Source organism: Hydra vulgaris, chromosome 12 (genome assembly GCF_038396675.1).
Source record: "Hydra vulgaris chromosome 12, alternate assembly HydraT2T_AEP".
In the NCBI taxonomy this organism is placed as follows: Eukaryota; Metazoa; Cnidaria; class Hydrozoa; order Anthoathecata; family Hydridae; genus Hydra; species Hydra vulgaris.
In genome coordinates this window covers 75,799,333-75,822,500 of record NC_088931.1, presented here as the reverse complement: position 1 = coordinate 75,822,500, position 23,168 = coordinate 75,799,333, and the positions used below count along the sequence as shown (strand labels likewise).

The window sequence follows — 23,168 nt, the reverse complement described above, 5'->3', positions numbered from 1 at the left end:
AATAATTTTTTTATATTTTATGACACTTTCTTACTATTTAATTTTGTTTCTTCTCTTATTTTCATTAAAGTGTATAAAATAAAAAGTTTATAAATTATACACACGCTTATTGTTGCGAAAGTTTTATTGATGATTCACCCAAGCTTCGTACCATGCATATTCATATAATTGTTGATTGCTTAACTTACCCCAACTATTGCTCAACTTACTCCTCTGGAGCAGGTTGAGCAGCTTCGCAAACTTTAGGTAATATTTTTTCAAAAAAATCTAAAAATATACTTTTTTCGACAAGTTTTTAGCAGGTTAAATTATCTTTCAAATATTGAAAAAATTATGTAAATCTGACGCACCGTTCGTGAGATCTGTTAGATTTAGTAAAAATTCCTAGCCCCGCAATACCCTAATACATTGTAATAGTTCAAACTAAAAAATTTTATCTCAAAGGAAAGTGCAAATAATTACTTAGAACAGAGTCTGAATTAATATCCACAAGTATTTCCCGCTCTGTAAAAAAAAATTCTCTATAAAAACTTATACAATTATTATATTATACAAAACTAAATCATAATTGATTATCAGAAATTTCATGAAAATGAATAACAGGAGAAAAAAAAAACTGTTGAAAATAAAGACGTTGAATAATCAGTTTAATTATCGTAGCGTCTCTTTAGGCAGGGCCTCTTTAACAGTTTAAAAACTCAAGAATTTTCTAAAGAATTTGCTATTAAAGAAAATACACTTGTCACCTATTTTTATTGCTGAATTTAAAAGTGCATTGAGTAACTATATTTTTATATTTTTTTAATAAACAAGTGTGCAGAAGGTGAAGCACAGCGTCCAAACGGCGTTGAACATAACTTTGCGTACAAGTAAAAACATTTGTACTAATGATAATTAATACAGGGAAATTTAAACAGAAATAAGTTTTATGAAATGAAATAAATTAGTTTTAAATTAATTTTATAAAAATTAATTCGAAAATAATTAATAATATAAACTTTAATTTAATTTACCTAGAGTAAAACAATTATAAATAATATTAAAAATCAATAATCTTTATCTCAAAGTTTGTTATTGCAAATGTTAGATATTAAAAAAGAGAGTTGAAAAAAATTTTTATTTTAGAATGTATTGTCACATATTTATGTTTTGCACTTTGTTAATTGGTTCGAACTGCAAAAAAAAGAAACCCGACAAAGAATTTTCGATTGCAAACTTGCTGTCGGGCATGGATCCTAGTGAACAACTTATGTTTAAAGAAGAGCTTGAAAAAGAGGTCAAAAAATTTCGTAAGTCTTATTCATTTTACAAAAATACAAGTTGCAGTTAAATTTTAGTTTTTTGGAGGTTTTAAACCTTTTTAAATATACTTAAAGAGTTTTAAATACAGAATGTTTTAGAAAAAATGTTGAAAAAAATATATTTTTGCTTCTCAAGAAAAGTAACTTCTTTAATGTTCAAGAAAGATAAATTTCTGACATGGAATAAACTTAAAACTTGGTTATATCTATGCTTATACCAAATGAAAATGTTTTTTTTAAAAATTGCAGTGATCGGAGCCTCGTTACAACAAAAACCCTAAAACTAGTGCCCCTCTCCCATCCCTAGTGTGAGGGCAATAATTTACTGCGTTTTATTCTATTACTATTTTAAACTAAATTTAATTTATTAATAAATTAAATAAAGTCTATAACACCTTTATTTATAACTTATTTATTTAACTTTCGAACACTAAAATATTATTAGATAGATTTTATTATTATTACTATTATTAATAATCTTTTAGTTTATAATAGTAGTAATGTAACCAAATCAAATCAATCAAATATATTTCGAAACAAACTGTGACGTTCCAATAAAAATTACAATAGTACAAGAACTAATATAAAGTAAATACCTGAACACCTAATATCTAACTCTTGCTAAATTTTTGCTGTTACACTTAAGATTGGGAGGTAAACCGTTTTTAATAAATTAAATTTGGTAAAAAAAAAAAAATGTTCGAACTTTTTTTTAACCACAGTATATATCTCGTGTTGTACTTTATATCAAAAAATATCTACTTTGTTAATAAATAGTGAAAACAATGGAAAAGAACATAATGATCATTTATAAAAATATCTCTACTATTTCATATTAAACAAAAAAAATAAAAAATAAAAATACAAAGTTTGTGTTTTTTAATCAGCTTGCAAATTATCATTGAACAGCATTCAATAAATTTATCTATTTAAACTACTTTATACTTCTTAATTCTATTTATACTTTTAGTATTCTATACTTATATTACTTTCTTTATAACTTATATATTATTTATATACTAATTTAATAATACTGTTCATAACTAAATAAGTTCTCAGAAAATGTTAGTATCAGAGAACTACTAAAAAAACAAACAATATAAGTAATATTTTCTGACAACAACAAAATTTTTGTCAGGAACGGAACAACTCAAGAACTACTAGCAAAAATCATTTTTTCCTAGTTGATCGTTGCTGATAATCTTAAAACAACAAGAAGTGTTTCTTTATAATTTATTTTTTTATATATACTTGTTGTAATTAGTCAGATAATTCTAACGCCTAGAATTATAAATAGGGAAAAAGGTTTTTTTAAAGTTATTTAGAAGAATTTAAAATATGAAGTAATGTTTATTTTTGTGTACTCATTATTTTCATGTCATTTTTTATTGGTATAGGTTACTCTTTTTTCCCCCATACCCGATAAAAATCTATATTATTATTCTTGCTTTACAGATGTCCCTGGCTCCCAGAGCAACTCAAAAGCTGGTAAGTTTGTGTAACATTTTAATTAAACTTAATGTAACTTGGTAAACTATTCATTCCTGAGTCACTTGTCACGTCCTCAAATTTTTAGTCTTGCAGAGTAACTCTTTCTTAGCTAAAAAACAATATGGTCCAATTCTATATAGTGATTACAATATTCTAAAAGTTGCTATGTAAAAACAACTTTACAGAATATAAAGTTGTTGGGAAAAAGTTTAAATTACATAATCAATTTCCAAAGTTTAGTTTGCAGAGTTTAGTTAAACTGGTTGTTAATTTTAAAAACGCAGATTTATATCTGGAGCACGTTGTTAACAATTATACATTACAATATCATATATTTTTATTACAAATATAAAAAAATCATACTTTCATTGCATCAAATATGTTATAATTATACACTATAAAAAAAACATTTATATAATATAAATTAGTGACCAATATTCCATTATTAAAGAGATATTTGGCGCCGCACAGTTTATTAAACAAATGTGAACCCTTCTTTATTTTATTTAGCCTGCTTATAAACTATAATTACATAAAATGTGAAAAAAGTTTTGCTATTGATCTATTTTAAAAGAAACACTTATAACAAAATAAATCGAAATCTGTGTGTAATAAATACCAATTTGATTTGGTTTTAAACTGATTAGGAGCAATTTTTTTTTGGAAAACAAACAAACGATATACCTCTTATCCTATCAAATCTCTCCTAACTGATAAAACTTACAAAAGCCAAACATTAGTTAATTGTTTAGAAGCAATTTTTGAGGAAAACCTATCATCAACTGCATATAAACTCTGTAGAAAAAATATTGCCACGATCTATATAGTTAAAAGTCACTTTTAAACTTTAAGTCCTTAAAAAAGTTAATTCTTTTTTTTTTTACTCATAATAACGACAACTTACGACAACATCGTATAAACAAATACTAATCGCATTAAGTTAAGCAAAATGAATAGCAAACAAAATATGCTGTTAGAATCGAATTTGATACTGGCAGAGTTGTTCCTTGCGAACCTCGTTCACTTTCACTTTGTGTCTTAAATATTTTCAAACTTAATATAGATCTTGTTTTACAATTTATATATAAAACAAAATATGAATTGTCCCTCAAAATCTTTGAAACTTATTTTAAAGAAATACACTATAAAAATGCTTCTTTTTAAATTAATAATTGCGGAACTTGTGCGAAAGCTTTTCAAACATTGTTTGTGAAAAAAGGAAGATTTCGTTTTTTGAACATTCAAAGACAGTTTGTTGGATACGAACCATTCGTTTACTTTATTTAATTCTTTATTTACTACTTTAAAAAGTGTTTCAATATGTTTATGACAATAAAAAAGATTAGAGTTATCTTCAAATAAAATAAAATAAACAGTAGTTAACCAAGTAAATTATTTCTTTGAAAAAAATTTGGCCAAATATCTCTTCCATAAAACAACAGAATTGTCATTGTGTTTTTCTTTTTTTTTTTCTCCTCAAAAATCGACATGAAGTGCATTCGCGTCCGTTAGATTAATTTTGTTTTGTCATTTTGTAGCTCATGCGCAAAATTAGGGTGGTCCTTTTTAAACTTTTTTGGAAATGTTAACCGGGGTTTTTACCAGTGATAACATTTGATCTAAAAACGCTAAACAAGAAAAATTTCGAATTTAGAACAATTTTTTAATCCTCCACAAAACATTGAAAGTTTTAATTAGTGGGTGATGGAATACCCACTAATTGTTATTGTTTCTTAGTGGAGTTCACACAATTTATTTCTTAATCATTAAGGAATAATTCTACACAAATTCTCTACTTCTTATTCCAATACTTTTCAAACTCTTGTTCCAATACTTTTCAAACATTATAATCTCGATACTTTTGTTCCATTATAAGTTTAATGTTGCGAAATTGCATTTAAGGACGTCATTAAGTCTTAAGTTTTTAATTCTTTTAAGGCAATAATAAAAGTTTTTTTTATTTCCGTAATGAACGGAGGAGGGGGGGGGGCTGCGGGGAGCGTTTATTAATTTTTGGAAAATTACCCACCCACCCCAAGCTTATTAAACCCCTCTTCCCCCCGTTTATTAATTTTTGTAAAACAAAAAAAAAATATTAATAATCAATATCAAAGTAAAAAAAAATCGATGAAAATCGATGAAAATTGGCCTAAAAAATTAGAAAATAATTATTTCAGTCACTAATAAAAACAAAGTTTTTCATTGTAAATAGGCTTTAAAAATCACTGACCAAGTAAATCTTAATTTATCGATGAGCTTTTAATTTATTTCTCACCAAAGTAAAAAATTTATATTAACATATTAAATCCTATTGAAATTATTATAAAACAGCTGTTAAAATTAATAATATTGTTTTCAAAATATTTCTAATTTTGACCACAAGCCACGCTAGATTTAAAAGTTTTATGTGTGTTTTGAAAATAAAATTAGTTTAAATTTATAAACTGAAATATTTTATAAAAAAAACTTTTATTATAACATAAAAAATTTCCCACCCCCCAAGAGTTCAGCTGTTTATAAGGTTCAAGGAAGAACTTCATAACCTTAACAAGTATGTAAAAGAACTTAGAGTGTGGGACTGGCTTATGAAAAAAATAGTTTTTTATTTCAACAAGCACTTGAAGTAAAAAAATAAGCAATGGAATGCTTGGAGGGAAAAACATTTCCTCGTGAGGACTGTTGAAACCTAGTGGAACTTATTCTTTTTTTTTTTTGTAAAAAAATAAGCAATGGAATGCTTGGAGGGAAAAATATTTCCTCGTGAGGACTGTTGAAACCTAGTGGAACTTATTTTTTTTTTTTTTTGGTGGACATAAAAAAGTATTCCGCATTCTGATCATCATATAAGGAAAATGTTAAAAGCCATTTATCATGCAGAAATATTTCAACTATCTCGTACTTTTAAACTTAATGATGAAGAAGCAAAAAAGGTTGAGAGGATGGCTGAGTACATTTCCTTTTTTAACGGAAAGTACTTTGTCTGATCTGCTATTACTAATGCTGCTCCTGCTAACGACCGGCATTTCTTTTATATAATGAGGAAATTTAAATCAATCGACCTTTAAAGTGCAGTCAAGTCTTTTGAATGGCACCTGGAATACTTATCTAAGGAGCCAGTAGTCTTTACCTTGTTCGATAACTCTGTGAGTTATGCAGAAAAGACTATGATGGATCAGAAACTTATAAACTTACCAAGACCTAAAGTATTCACTTTAAACCGAAGCCTCCGCGCGACAAAGAAAAACCTTTTTTAACGTCTTTCATTGGCAAAAAGTCACGGTTGCTTTTTAATCTGTTAAAATTAAACAGACCCGAAGAATAGTAAAACGTTCAAGCAGAGCATGTGAACATCTTGGAGGACTTTAACGCTGAAAAAAATTTGTATGCAATTTTTTTTGTGTCAAGTATATTACAGAGCGAGGTATCAAGCTTATAGGAGACATCAAAGACAAATGTTTTGATTCAGCAGAAAGAGAACAACTTGCTCAAGTTGTGAAAAAGCATCAAAAATGCTTTAAAGGAGTATGTTGCTCAATGAAATCAACTGAAATAAAATTTCAACAAACAAAAAATAACATTTAAGTAACATTATTAGTTGCGTATTTATTAATATTTTAATAAATCTTTTGTGGGATATGTACAAATAGTCCTAAATTTATAAAATTTTGTATAATTATTTTTAAATAAATAATAATTAAATTGTGTAGACCCCACTATGTAACGACAACAATTAGTGAATAAAAATGTTGCGAAACACTTACGCAACCTGTTATTCTAACTTTCAATGTTTTGTAGGTGATCTAAAAATCGTTCTCAATTCGAAATTTTTATGTTTAGCGTTTTTAAAACAAATGTTATCACTTGCAAAAACCCTGATTAAAATTTCAAAAAAAAGTTTAAATGGAGCACCCTAGTACCGAATAGTATATGGAGCAGTTTCAGAGTATGGTATTTAAAAAACTCACATGTTGGAATAAATATCGTAACTCTGTAGCAACAAGTCAAGTACGAGACGTCACAAAACCACTAATCCCTCCCACCCTTCCCTTCTTTCGCCCCCAGAGCTATGTTAATAATGAAATAAAATTTTACAAATGTTAATTTACATTAAATTCTGATAATATGAACGTGAACATGACAAAAATAGAAATAAACTGAACTAATTTACTCTAATTTTATTGACATGGAATAGATATTAATAAATTGCAAAGACATTATCTTTATTTTTTCTTTTAAACAACAGTACACAGTTCAAAAACCAATGCAAGGTTTAAATGGTGAATATGATTTGCATAAGATAAGAAAAAAAGTAAAACTTGTAAAAAAATTGTAACTTATAAAAAATAAAGTATTGACAAAATAAACTGTTATAAAATTATTCCAAAAACTTTAAACTTGGTCATCGCTATGAAAAAGAAACTTTGTTACATTTTTAAGTAAATACATCAAGTTGTCTGATTTTTTTTAAACGACGATTTTTAATACTGCATTTAGAAAGGAAAAGTATTTTTGAAACTTTCTTAAATTTACCAGCCTATGGAGAAGTCCAGCATAAAAGTGCTTCACTGCTTTCCCCTAATGCAGGAATCTTTCTTTCTAATGCTGATAGAATCTTTCTTTCTACTGCTGATAAATTCTTTCATTCTTCTGCTAATAGAACCTTTCTATCTACTGCTGATTTGTTATTTCGGGTAACACGCCAGCATTAAAACGAGATCAAATTTTGTTTTGATTGTCAGAACTAATGATAATTGTTACTATTAGAAGTTTGTTAATTGAAGATTCAAAAACTTCGTCAATAATAGTAAGAAGTCTGGGTTAGAGCCAAAGTTTTTGAAAAGTTACATAATAAATTAAAATTGGGAATGTTCATTGGTATATTTCAACATGTTACTAAAAATTTTTTACTTACTGATTATTGCAAAAGAGAATGTCTTAGCTAATATTTTACTTGTCATAGGCTAACCGGTTATTAACTAAGTAAATTATTCTTTACTTAGATAATTTACTTAGCTTATACACAGACGTATAATATAAAGACGCAGACGTATTAGACGCTTAACAATACCGCTTCTAATATCTGTGAAACGCTTCACCAAAATTTGTGCAAATTTGCTTTAAAGAATGGGTTTTAAGTTTTATGTTTTACAAACTATGGAGTTTAGGTTTTATTGTTTTGTTTTAAATTTCACTTGTGGATGCTCATTATACACCATTTGTCAAAATTCCATAATAATATAAATGACCAGAAAAATTAATAAAAACCAGACAACCAAACGGATTATTTAGTACAAATAAAGTTATAAACTAATTATAAACTTATACAGTTTAATTAATAATTATAAATTAGTATACAGTTGATGTTGGTTGTTCGGCTGTTACAAGCGTTTTATTAATCTTTAACTCGAGAAAATATAAGCGAACATCAAATTATCTAATTTATAAGCTCAATACATACATCGACTGATTTATGTACGCCTACTTTACTGTCGTAAGTATTTGTGTAAGTGCAATTTGCATAAGTGTAAAGCAGTTGGTAAAATTAGACAAAGTTGACAAAGTGCGAATTCAGATAAGCACAAACTTGTGCAGTCAAGCCAGTTGATTTAAATTTTATTTCAAGTTAATACCCAAAAAATGAAATACAACCTTGCCAAATAAAATTCAACAGTTGATGTGTGTATTATACATGACTCCTTGTGTCCCTAAAAATCGTTTATTACGCAGTTATGCACATACGCTGATGCCTAAATTCATTTTGGTGGACTTATACCATTTTACAGATGCTATCCAGTCAACATTGACATACGGGGCTCATACGGGTTGTCAACTGGGTCCCGTATAGTAAGACCAACGGTATCCCGCCGGATCTTGTCCGCGGTTTCCATATGGGGCCTTTATGGGTATGCTCGCTGGGTATCGAGTATGGGTCCCAGTTAAATCCCGTACTTTAAAACCGTAAGGGGCCCATTTGGGTTTTGCAACTGGGACCCATATGGTAAACCCATCGGGAACCCGCCGGATCTTGGCCGCAATTTTCCTCTGGGGCCCATATGGGTATTCCCACCGGGTATCTCGTAAGGGTCCCACGAGGTTTACCCATTGCAAATCTTGAAAAACTACGTTTAAATGTTTAAAATTTACAGAAAAAGCAAATTTATATATAACTTGATTGGTTTATTTCAACAAAAAAAATTAAAAATACAGTCGAAATTAAGCAAATTTTTAAACGATTTTTTAATCGTGTACCGAATGCTTTCATGGTTGTCTCGCAAATTGGAAGCTTTTCCATTGTTTAATCTTATACTGCTGATTTAGGTGAGCAGTGTGGCGTCATACTGAAACAGCCTGCTGCCGGGGGCTAATAATTTTTAAATGTAATCTTTATAATAGAGGGAAACTTTTTTCATTTCACACCAAGGTTTCATCAACTAAGACTCATCAGAAACCTTATATAACAGTGCCGTGGCTACTAGATCGAAGCACCCCCTCCTTCAAAAGGGCCCCAAAGTCCCTAAGATTTTTCAGATAGATAATACTAAATTAAAAAAAAAACACCTTACACTTGTAAAATGGCCCTAAATTTGCAAATGAGCCCCTAGGAACAGCTCTGCTTTTATATATATATATATATATATATATATATATATATATATATATATATATATATATATATATATATATATATATATATATATATATATATATATATATATGTATATATATATATATATATAGAACTCTTAACTGGTTGTCAGAAAGTTTTTCCGTATTTTGTTGACAAAAAGTAAAAATTAAAATGCAAGACCGGAATTTTTTTATTTTATTAATTGATAGACTGCCTGCCCCAACCAAACCCTCAGTCGATGTAGCAGCACTCCCTTGCGAGTCAGGCTAAAAGATAGTCGATGTAGAAGCACTCCGTTGCGAGTCAGGCTATTAGTCAGTCGATGTAGCAGCACTTTGTTGCGAGTCAGGCTATAAGATAGTCGATGTAGCAACACTCCACGCATGATTTACAGTAAAAAAAAAAATATATATATATATATTTTATTAAAAAAAAAAAAAAAAAAAGATTTTATTAAAAAAAAATAAAAATAAAAACATTGTTTATATTGTTAAAAACATTCAGAATATTTTTTTAAAAAACAATTAGTTTGTAATTAAATTATTGGTTTTTACTTTCTGACAACACGCTAATGTTGGACAAAAGTCAAAAGTAATTAAAAGTGATGTATTTGCTGGCGTAAGAATCATTTTTTTCCTTCCGTACTCCCAAATGCAATAATCTATAGAACTATATACATATATATATATATATACATATATATATATACATATATATATATATATATATAAATATATATATTTATATATATATATATATATATATATAAATAAGTAAAAACACTCATCTAATTTTTAATTACTTCAACACTGTGTTAAAAGATTCTTCCTGATGAACCTACTGATGGTAAAACACAGTGTTAAAGTAATCAAAAATAAGATAAGTGTTTTTACTAATTTATTATTGCTCTGTTCTTTTAAAACATTGAGCACTCTGTTTGTAGAATACACTAACATAATTTATATATATATATATATATATATATATATATATATATATATATATATATATATATATATATATACATATATATATATATATATATATATATATATATATATATATATATATATATATATATATATATATATATATATATATATATATATATATATATTATATATATATATATATTTATATATATATATTTATATATATATATATTTATATATATATATATTTATATATATATATATATTTATATATATATATATTTATATATATATATATATATATATATATATATATATATATATATATATATATATATATATATATATATATATACAGGGTGTGGAAAAAGTTCCCATACAAAAGTATAACTTAAAAAAATTATCTGTATGGTGTTTTCTTTCAATATATAGTGTGTTTATAGTGCTCTTTTGTATTCCTTAGTATTCTTTTAGTACTTTTTAGTATTATTTTGTTTTAAATCAAAGTGTAATTTGTTTCTCGCCTTGTATAGAAACTTTTGCTGTTTTTGCTGTTTATATTTTTGTAATGGAACTTTTTCCGCACCCTGTATATATTTAGTTGATTGCCTAAATATAAAGTCAGTTAATTTTTAATATGATTTTTTTTTAATGTTTTTTGAAAATTTAAAGCAAACAAAATAACTAATAATTTAAATTGTTTTAAATTTCATTAACAGTGGTTTTATAAACAAAATAAGAAAAAAAGTTTTTTCAAACAAAAAAATTCAAGATTTTTTTTTTTAAAATCTTTCACACATGCACGAACATGTCGAGGCATCGATTCAACTAGTCGGAGGCATAATTCTTCTGGAAATTCTTTCCAAAGCTTTTCTAAAGCCTGCTGTGATTGTGCAACACTGGCTATGCTTACTTTGACCAATCTCTAGTCTATCCAAGCCCAAATATTCTTGATGGGATTGAGATCTGTAGAACGAGCTGGCAAAGGCAAGACTGTAATGTTCTTCCGATCAAGCCACTCTCTAAACAACATTGCAGTGTGAGGTGTAGCGCTATCGTGCTGAAAAATCCATTGTTGTTATCTTTCGTAAAAAGCTCTGGCTGTTGGCAAAAGTTTACTTTCGAGGGTCTCTTTGTAGTTGTACTGGTTAATTCTGCCATTATAAATGTTGTATGACCCTGTTCCTTTATGGGAGAAGCATCTCCATATTCCAACTGATTCTCCTCCGCCTTGTATCATTGGTACACAAAAACACTCTTTGAACTTTTCACCAGCCAGCCTCTTGATGATTAATCTTGACTTGCAATTTATCACCTCATTGGATTCATCGCTGAAAATAACTTTGGCCCAGTCTTCTACAGACCAGTAAAGTCTTTCTCTACACCACGTTAATCTTTTTAGGCAATTCGAGACACGCAAAAGTGGTTCTCGAGCAGCGACATAGCAATCTAAGCCTTTCTTGTTTGGGCCTCTTTGTACAACCCATTACTAACACTAACTTTTACTAGGCGTATTTGTGAACCCTTCAGCAAGTTTGCGGTAAGAAATTTTAGGGTCTCGTCTAACCTTTCCATAGAGATAACTTTGGTCTCTTGAAGTTGGCTTTAAAGGCCTACCAAGTCTTGGTAAATCTTTGACACCATTATGTAGCTTGTGGTTTTTCAACGTTGTTTGTACACATTTAAGCAAAACATTGCACATTTGAGCTATTTCTCATGGGCTTTTTGTTTTATCTTTTAGCAGACCTACAATTCGCCATCGTACCTTGACTGAAACAGCTTTTCTACCCATTATTGTCTTTTTACTTTACCAAATAATTACCAATGCGAATAACTCAAGATATAAAAAAGATAATTTTATTTTATTTTTTCAAGAATGTTTATAACTCAAAAGAAATCAACCACCAAATTTTAGATCGCTTGGATAACACTTCGTTGAGAAAATTCAACTCGTCATTAAACTTTAGTTGACTCTATATTTTTGCTACATTAGAAATACAGGTATGTTTTAATTAAATACTCAAGACTGGTTAACCTAACAAGTTCCAATTATATACCATTCGATGGAGAATCAATTAATTAAGACATTTAACACACTTTTAATGGTATTGATTAGTTGGTTTTAAAGATAATTGTAAAAAAAACAAAAATTTCACAAAATAAAGTAGTGACTCTATATTCATGCAGCCCACTGTATATATATATATATATATATATATATATATATATATATATATATATATATATATATATATATATATATATATATATATATATATATATATAAATATATATACATATATATATATATATATATATATATATATATATATATATATATATATATATATATATATAAAACAAATAAAAAGCTGCAAATTCCTCTAACATAACCTATTTGTCACAGGATTCTTCTGCTTTTTTAAACCTTTTTAACTAAATCCTTTTGTTTTGTAATTTCAAAACAATTATCAGTTTCATTAGCTGAAACAAAACATTCTAAACCTTGATAAGTTAAATTGTAGCAGTGTCTCAATTCAATGGTTACTGATCCATCAAATTAGGAATACTAAAATTTTGTTTATATCCTTGTACGTGTTTATTTGAGCAACCCTTTGTTCTTTGAACAAGCTTTTTTAATTAATTTGAAAAAGTTTTGTATTTGAACAAGGGACATCTATTAAGTACTTGAAATTTAACTGTATCATTTCCTAAATGTATTAAAGAATGGACATTGTAAACTAGTTGATCCTTACCGTAAAGTTCACCAAATAACTGCACAAAATAAGTTAGTAACTGACAAGTAAAATCAACATACTTTTTCAACAAAATAAAACATTATAAAATTAGAACTGCAACTGAAAGTACTAAAAAGTTTGAATAGATATTTGGCTAAATCATCCCCTTTTAACAACCAGCCCAATGTATACTAAAAAAAGTCTAAGTTCAGTTGCTTTCCATTTTTTAATATCGAATTAAGACCTTGGTTTTCTAGAAAATTTTCTTGGAATGTAACGACATATCTGGAACAATCCGCCAGATAAAGAATTGACTGTAATCTGAGATAATTTAAATTATTTGGGCCATTTAACCATAAATTGATGAGTCTTTGCATACCCCTAAGCATACTAGATGCAATAAGTCTAAAGGAAACTTTGTCACCATGTCAAAATTTAATTCCATTTAACACACCACTAAGATGTTCAGAATGCTTTTGATGAGAAAAATCTGAATCAGCGCTTAAAATTGATGAAATATGTGGGGGTATTATCTTGCCACATCACTCTCCGTTCTGAACACAACACTTACATCAGTTATAACCATTGTGCCCCTAATACACTTAACAAATGCTCTAGCTGGTGCACACATATGATAACAGCAGCTGGTGCACACATATGATAACAGCAAGATTGATTTCATACTCAATATTTTAATAGATAAAACTATCGTTTGGAAGAATTTTAAACTCTACCAAAAATTATGTAGATAATCAAAAATGAAATTAGGTTTTTAAGCACCACTTTTTAAACAAATCTCTAAAAACCCAATTTGGGTCGCCCAGAATAGAGTCCTAGGCCTAGGCTCTGACAGCAACATTTATAAACAGCAAAAACTTTTTGCAAATTTTATTTAAAATTTTTTTACATGTATGTTTAAATTTTGTCACTATTTTAGATTTTCATTGAATAATTTCTTATATGTTTTTTTTAATATAAAATATTTATGGAGTATTATTCTCTTTTATTATCAGCTATCAAGCTGATTAAACTGACTTGATCAGCTTCAGCTTTAATTTGAAGCTAATGAGTTTAAAGCTGGAGCTGAAATATCAGCTGCAACCCTAACTTACAGCCACATAGTTAATATGATGTATATAATTTATCATAATACATGCGTTTTTTTAATACTTGAATACTTATATTTTTATTTTATAATACATGTTTTTTTTTTATATGTGTTATAATATTTAATACTTAAAAAAACATTGACTTTTATATATAAAAGTCAATGTTTTTTTAAGTATTAAATATTATAACACATAAAAAAATATTCTTTAAATAAAAATAATATTTTCTTAAATTACTCTAATCGTGGAAATAAACAAAGGTAATATTTACTCCGATCATTATATTTGTCCCCCAAAGTTCATGCAATTCTATCATACATAAGTCTCTCACTAATTCTAATAATAAAAATTATTATCATTATTATTATATTATAACTAATGTTTATCAAAAATACATTCTGGTTTTTGAAGTCACCTTTACTCATATCAGCATGCAAATATTGTTAACAGTCAGAGTGCACCAAGCAGAAATTTTCTTAAATATGCTGCAAAATACAATATATACATAAGATACCTATCATATAAGACCTATGACTTAGAGCTTAATACTTTATCCCAACATTTTAAAATAAAGTTATGGAAAACAAAAACAGTGTTTAAATTACTATAACTCAGTTATAATAAATAAGCATATGGTCATGATCTATATAATAACTTTTTTTAGTTATCGTTATTTATGTTAAAGTTATCAAGTTTTATAATTATGTTAAAGTTATAATTATGTTAAAGTTATCAAGTTTTATAATTAAAGTTTGAATGCAAAAGTTCTTATCAATAAAAATTTTATCAGTATTGTAAACATTAGTTAAGTATTATAAGTATTTACAAGTATAAGTATTGTAAGTATAAGTTATTACTAATAATAATAACTTATATATATATATATAAATTAATATACAATTATATATACTATATTATAAATAATAAATATATTATATATAATATATTACATATAATATATTAATTATATTATTTATAATATATAATTATGCATAAATAATTTGTATTTAAATAATATATAACTTATACATAATAATATTATGTATATTATGATATTATTGTTAATATTACAAGCGTACAATTTTAAATCAAAGTTAAAAAACATCAATGATCAAAAAATGAAGTAGATGCTTAACAATAAAGCCATTTTTGCATTTATAAGTAAACACTTAATATTTATATCTCACGGTGGGTAAACTTCGTTAACATTAGTCACTTTGCTTGCATAAAATATAGAAAAATCAATGGAAAAGAGTGGATCTATGAAAACGATTCGAAAGCTTTAAATTCCCTAAATATAACCTATCCATCACAACATTCGCCAGTTTACTCTTTTTAAATGTTTCTGACTAAACCAAAGTTTTGATTAAACTCAAAGCAGTTATTACCATCACTAGCAGAAACAAAAACTTTATATTTTGATCACTTTAAAAAATGCAAACAGTGTCTCAATGGAATAGTTACTTCATGTTTAATAGTTACTGGAACATATGTTAAACATATATGTTAAACTTATTGTAAATTTATTTAAAAAAAATAAAAAAAAATTCTTTTATAATGGTAATAAATGAAATTTTAAAACAACGTCTTTTAAATGGAGTTTCACAGTAAAAAAATACATCGAAAAACAATTTTCTCTTTAATTACATTGTAAATATAATGTATACAAAAAATATAATGCATAAAAGTTAAATTTTAAAATTTGTTTTACGCACAATACGAATTACAAATGGCAACCATCGAGTAAGTTTTGTTATGATTTTTTTTAATTATCAGTTTAAACCGGGTCAGGGCAATAACATCCGTTTTTGCCATGTATAATAACATCCGTAAAACAGCATCCGAAATTTCATCGATGTATAATAACATCCGAGATATAACATCCCAAATTTCATTGATGTATAATAACATCCGTGCAACTACATCTGTAGATTTTTCGGATGTAACAACATCCGAATTTTATTTTTTTTAATAATGCGTTATTTTAATCAGATGTAGTTACACATCTGATTTTTTTCGGATGTAACTACATCCGGAAAATTATTTCTTTAATAAAACTTTTTTTAACTGGATATAGTTACACATCTGATTTTTTTCGGATGTTACTACATCCGGCCAGGGTTAGGGTTAGGGTTAACCGTAACCCCTAACCCTAACCCTGACGGTAAACTTACTATACCGTATACTGTAAATAGCGATCCCTAAGCTATATGTGGGAGAAAAAATAATTAAATAATGCAATATTTTAAATAGATGTAATTACACATTACAGATTTTTTCGGCTGTAACTACATCCGGATTTTTTTAAATAATGCATTATTTTAACCAGATGCAGTTACACATCTGATTTTTTTCGGATGTAACTACATCCGGGAAAAAAGTAAATTAAAAATGCATTATTTTAACCAGATGTAGTTACACATCTGATTTTTTTCGGATGTAACTACGTCCGGAAATTTATTTCATTTTATTTTTTATTTTTAATAATGGATTATTTTAGACGGATGTAGTTACACATCGAGAAAAAATCCTGGATGTAGTTACATCTTTCTAAAGATATTATTATGCATCGATGAAATTTGGGATGTTATTTCTCGGATGTTAATTCAGTAAAGAAAAAAAGCGGATGTTCTTACACAAAAATGCGCGGATGTTATTTCACTACTCCGCGGATGTTGTTGGACAGATGTAGTAATCTTTTCCCGTTTAAACCTATTGGAACCTTATGGGAAACCCGTCAAATCTCCAGATCCTTCGGCCCTGATAAAAACCAAATAAAACCCAATCAAGCAAATTTGCTTCATTTTTTAACCATATGGGGCCCGTCCGGAAAACATATTTTGAAACCCTATACAGACTCAGAATAGGCAGAGATATGCGCAATCTGATTCGCTGATTTTGAAAGAGATGCTTTTACGCGTATTTTTAAATCAAAACAAATGTCAAAAAACGTCTTGAATAATAAAAGTCAATTTGAGTAATTTCATAAAAAACCAAATAATAATAGCAAAAAAAATTATGATTTTTCTATCCAATTTTGTGCAATATAGTACAAATACTTATACAAACCCTCACAACTCAAAACATCCGTGATTTTCAGAATTTTTTCTTAAAAATAAAGATTTAAAAAAATTAGTTTGTTTTTCTAATTGTAAGATATAAAAAAGACAATCATTGTAACAAACTATAAACCAGATGGTAAAACTTGACTATGCTGTGATTCTCATACGATAGATTTTTTAAAACAGTTTTAAAATTTACCTACTAATATCAATAGACTATTATTAACTTGGTATAATTTTTTTCAAATTAAGTTCCCATTTATCCAATCATTTAGCAAGAAAAGTATTTTGAAAAAATAGCCTAATTACTTTTTAGAACTTTACACTTATTACTCCCATATATAAATTATATACAACACTAAAAAAGTTTGAGAATATTGCTTATTGGTTGTTACAGCTAGCCCAGATGATTTGCAACACTCTTAAATTAAAAGCAATTGTAAGCAAGAGCAAATTTAGATAACCTATGGTAATGTATAGTAATAAAAGATCACAAAGCATTGTAGCATAATAAGCTATTAGAAAAAATCTATAACTTGATGTCCACAAGTGTGTTTTGATATAGTAAACTGATTACCAAAAGCAATAACTCTCAACTTACCATACCTTTATGAAAAACTAAGTTTAAAAAGGTAAAAAAAAGAAAAATTGCAAACATGCAAGTTCATGTTGTTGTTCATTTCAATTTCAAAACTCAATACATGTTTGTTGATATATAGCTTTTAACCTGAACAAAATACTCGTTATTGTATTCTATAATTAGTATAAAATGTGTATCCTTTAATAGCAACTGATAGTGTATCCTTTAATAGCAACTGATGGTAAATAATATTAAATAAAGCAGCAAACTTTGATAAATTTTATATATTTATAATGCTAATAATTTATTTTACATTATATACTCCAGAAGAAAAAAAAAATGTCTGCTTTAAAAAAATTAGAAAAAAACCTTTAATAAAATGTACTCCATATTTACAAATTTTATGAATAGTTTCATTATGTAATTTTTGATATAACCAATAAAAACAAGTGTTCTTTTTTTAAATTTCTGTGAATATCTCTTGTTTATTAATATAAAAACAGAGATGTGTCATGTTTTATTTTGATGTAATATTAATAATTTTTTTGAAAACTTGCTTCCTCAAATGTAAAAGCTAATTTTGATGAAGTTATTTTTATTACAAAAATTGCCATAATTCACCTTTATTTGGTTAAATTTTTTGACTTTAATACTCAGTAAAGTTTTAATGTTCAGTGAAAAAACAAATATCACTTTTTTGTTAAATTTTCCAATAGATTATTATCCAATTTATTATTCAAATTACTTCCATTAGATTAATATCCAATTTTCATCCTATATAATATATATAAAGAAAAATATTGATGTACGCCTTATCAGCCTTCTCAAAATTTAGGTTGAACAGTAACTTCTTCAGGGTTTGTAGGTTTATATTAAAATAAAAATTTATACTTTGCATATTGTAAGTACTTTACCAGTAGTCTGGTGCAATTGCGTATAAACTTTGTATCGAGCATGCATTATAGAACACAGACATTATATTTGATCAGAAACGCATTTAGAAATTGCACACATGCAAATTCAAGTGAAATATTTCAAGAGTTTATACATGCAAAACACATTATAATAGCAAAAATATTCATAGCACGACAACTTATTTTGTTTTTTTTTGATAATTTTATTTTCTTTTTTTTATTACTCATTTTTCATTAAAACGTTTGATTTTAACGACTTAGTTTTTTACATCCTTTTTTTTCAATTAATACAATACAAAAAATGCCACAATCATTTGCCATAATCCACTTTTATTTATGCCATAATCCACTTTTATTTGGTTAACTTATTTGACTTCAATACTTTTTCTTGCTTTTAATGTCAGTGTTTATATGTAACTGTACAAAAATTACTGTTCTGTAGACAAACATAAATATCACTTTTTTTGTTAAATTTTCAAATATTTTATAACTTAATGTAGCCTGCCAAAATTTTTTTAAATTTTAAAAAAGTTTTTAATGGTTTAACACGATGTTTTATTAAAGTTACATAATAAAAAAATATATCAGCCTCCTCCAAACTATGGTTGAAACAAAGCATGAAAACAAAATCAGAGCTCATATATTGACATGGAACATGTAAGCTAGTTTTGCAATTAGTACAAATTTTCTTTTTTTAAAAACTCTAATTTTCAACTCTTTATAATAAACATGTAAATCAGTTTATAAATAAAGTTCTTCACCAGAAGTCACGTAAAACTGCATATAAACTTTGTATGCAAAAGTGCTTCACTATTGGTCTCGTACAACATACTTATATAAACTATGTATTTGAGAATGCTTTAAGGCCAAGAGCATATTTTAAGAGAAACATATTTGTAGATTTTTTCAAATTTACTTCAACACATTTTTTTTTTCGTTTCTTAAAATTAACAATAGATAAAATCTTCATCACCAAGATAAACTTTATTGAAATTTTTACGAGTGAAAATTCTCTTGCACAAATAGATTTTGATACATTTTAAATTCTCTGAAGATTACTGAAATAAAATGAATTTCCTGTGTTGATAGTAACACATGACTTGTATCGATAAACTTAGTACATCATTACTTTGAAATTTTTCTCAAAAGTCTGTTCGTTTGGATTTTAATTATATTTTTCAACAAAATCGCACTTGCCTCTCTTTCAAAATCAGCGAATCAGATTGCTCATTTTCCTGCCTATTCTGAGCCTGTATAGCGTTTCAAAATATGCGTCCGGAAACCAAAACACTCACCCGTTAAATTCCCGTTCCCGTAAGTCCAGATGAAAACCTTACAGCACCGGTCTGTCAATGTTGCTGGGTATTTTATGTTATGCAGATTTGTACTTAAACAATTTTACAACTCATTTTTGCTTGAGCAAACTTTCTACCCCTACTATATTTACCACCCAAATTTACTACCGACACTTTCAGTATATAAATTTTCACCACTTTCTTTTAAAACTCTGCATATCGCTTTTCGTACTCCATTCCATTTTTATACCATAATGTCTTACTTATTCAAAATGGGTTTCAATCTTTTTGTTCTATTGGTGGTTTTCTACCAATTATGGTCTGCTTAATGCGATTCTTTTACTCAATTTTTCAAATTTTTCAAAGCTTCCAAACTTTTTTCTTACCAACCACGGTATATCTCATATCAAAATATATTTAATTTTTGATGCTTCAGTCAATGGATTCTAGTGCTAACATATAACATTAATTCATTTTTTATTGATAATGAAGATATTAACTGAAACAACTACAGACCAAGATATTTGCTTGCGTTGCTTGCTTCTAATCTGACCGCTTAGATGCAAGTAGCTACAGGAAAGGTTATTAGAGATAAGTCAAGTCATTTAATTATCTAAAATTATGTTAAAAGGGCTTTGTTAGATTAAATTGAAATGCAAGACATAATGTTTTATTATTTTTCTGGTATTTTTGTTATTAATTACTTTTAACATACTTTATTGTCGAATGAGACTTTGTTATTAAACATTTTTGTAATCAAGTTTGTAATAATATTTTGGTGTATGTATAATCAGACAGGTAAGCAAAAAAAAATTTGGAGAAATGAAACGCCTACCCGCTTTCATTTACAATATTTTTTTGGTAAAACAAAAATTTTATAAAATGTTGGTCAAAATCTAATATTAAAATTAACCAAACCCAACATTTAAAGACAAAAATACCCATCCAACCCAAGTATACAATCAAGTTTTTAAAATTTTTTAAATTTCAAAAATACCCCATCCAACCCAAGTATACATGTATACAAAAATAAAATTAGGCTTTCATGTATTTTTAAATGCCACTTATACATTTGTTTAGGTGTTAAACGATCCAAGGTTAAAGAAAAAACAGCATTAAACAAGGCTCCAACAAAGCTTAAAGCTTCTATCAAGCAAACGAAACAAGATGCACAAAAAGCATTGGTTGGAATTTGTGATCCAATATGTGCTCATCAATGTGTTCATGGCTGTGACTTTAGATGTTGTATTCCTGGTTACCAGGCTGCTAAGCATATTCCCAGACCTCCAATAACTGTAGTACTTCCTGGTTCTTGCAGCCCAATATGCTCGCCTACATGTTTCCCTGAATGCTCCTCTACGTGTTGTGCAGGAGGTGCAGGAGGAATGTTTCAATCCAATACTTGTCCATATGGTTGCTCTAGTAGCTGCTATCCTAGTTGTACCCTGGATTGCTGTCTATTAGAAATTAAAAAGAACTTTCCATCTTCTCCTCCAGTAAGCCAAGTTCCATACTATGTACAACCACCGGTTCAGATGCAACCACCTCAGCCTCAAAATTATCTAGCTTTAAATCAGCAACTAAATTACGTTGGACCATCACCAATTGCGCACGCTTCTGCGTTAACGTCACCGTTAAGAAATTCTTATCCTATATATCAATTGGCACAGCCTCGTATTCCTATTTTTCAACAAAAGCCTATGATATTTTCTCAAGTTAATAGATTTCAACCATTTAATAGATTATCAGCAGTCATTGCTCCAGTTCCAACGTTTCAAAACCTTTGTGTTCCTGTTTGCAGATCTACATGCACGCCGCAATGTCCCATCCAATGCTGCGGCGGTATTTCTCGTGATATTGAAGCAGTCCAGTTAAGACAAAATTTTCCAATAGTTAAACAAAACCAGTTGGTTTGCCAACCGTTATGTCAAAACTTTTGTTATCCAAACTGCCCTAAAAGATGTTGTATCTTGAAGAAAAACCAAATTACGCCAATTAACTCAATTTTTCAATCTGAAAGTATAACCTCTAGAGGTCCTCCTCTTCAAAAAGTAACTCTAGATAGTTCATCAAATTTAAAACAACCTATTTCAAACATAACTGTAGTAAATAACACAATTTTAAAAAACATAACACAAAATTGTTGCGAGCCCCACAATAATGATAAAAAGTCAAAGATAGCCAAGCAGCTCGAGTTATTAAAGTAAAGATGCAATTTTTATGTTCTTCAGAATTTTTTTTTTTATCGTTAATAGATGCGCATCAATAAATTTTTTTTTTATAAAAATATTGAGAAATTTTTACAAAAAATATTTGCTATAACAAATTTTATATAAAAATAAAAAAGCAGTTTTAGATTTTATTTAAATCTAAAATTAAAACGAACAAAAGTTTTATTAATTTTTTAAACGAAGTTTCTGAGGCAATTTTATAAAAGAACATAACTTAGTTAAGCAATTATTTTCCGATTCATAATTTGAACGGAATAAAAAGTATTATATGATCCTCTTTTTCTTCATTATTCTTTCTCTTCTTTATGAATAATAGGTAATAAGTAAAGAATCAACTTCAACAAAATGGTCAGTGTAACCAATGACTTCGGCGTAATAGAGATCACATTTTATTGTGGAAATAGTTTCTAAACAATTTTGTTTCTACATAGAAGTTGGATGCAATAAGCTTCATTTCCCATCGTTTTCCAACCGCCATCCAACCGCCATTCAACCGCCACGAATAGCTGTTAGTTTTTTTTATCATTTTTTAGGATAATTAAAGTAATTTAATTATCCTAAAAAACTTTAAAATATATAAAATAAAGAAAAAAGTAAAACTTATTATTTATTAAATTTATTTTAGATTCTCTTTTTTATCATTTTTTTTTTAATTTAATATGCTTTAACATTGCTTTTAGCGAGTTACTGTAGCTTAAGTGAAAATTAACCGACAAGTTTTATAATTGCGGTGTATGGTCTTTTAGTAACTAATCAGTACATTACATTTATAAAACCGATATATTATGTAGTAAAAAAAATTACGTAAGAACATGGTTTGAACCGAATCAGACCGAATAAAACCGACAATAGTAATAGGTAGTACTAAGAAATTTTATTGTTTTATA

At 27.4% G+C, this 23,168-nt stretch overlaps 1 protein-coding gene across 1 annotated transcript; it reads left to right on the top strand.

The window, feature by feature from the left end:
- Positions 1 to 1,113: 1,113 nt before the first annotated feature.
- On the top strand, positions 1,114 to 22,440 carry LOC100202995 (uncharacterized). Its single transcript, XM_065814474.1, has 3 exons — positions 1,114 to 1,289; positions 2,757 to 2,789; positions 21,131 to 22,440. Exons 1-3 carry the CDS (start codon positions 1,127 to 1,129, stop codon positions 22,255 to 22,257), a joined length of 1,323 nt encoding a protein of 440 aa, XP_065670546.1. The 5' UTR covers positions 1,114 to 1,126; the 3' UTR covers positions 22,258 to 22,440.
- Positions 22,441 to 23,168: the final 728 nt, after the last annotated feature.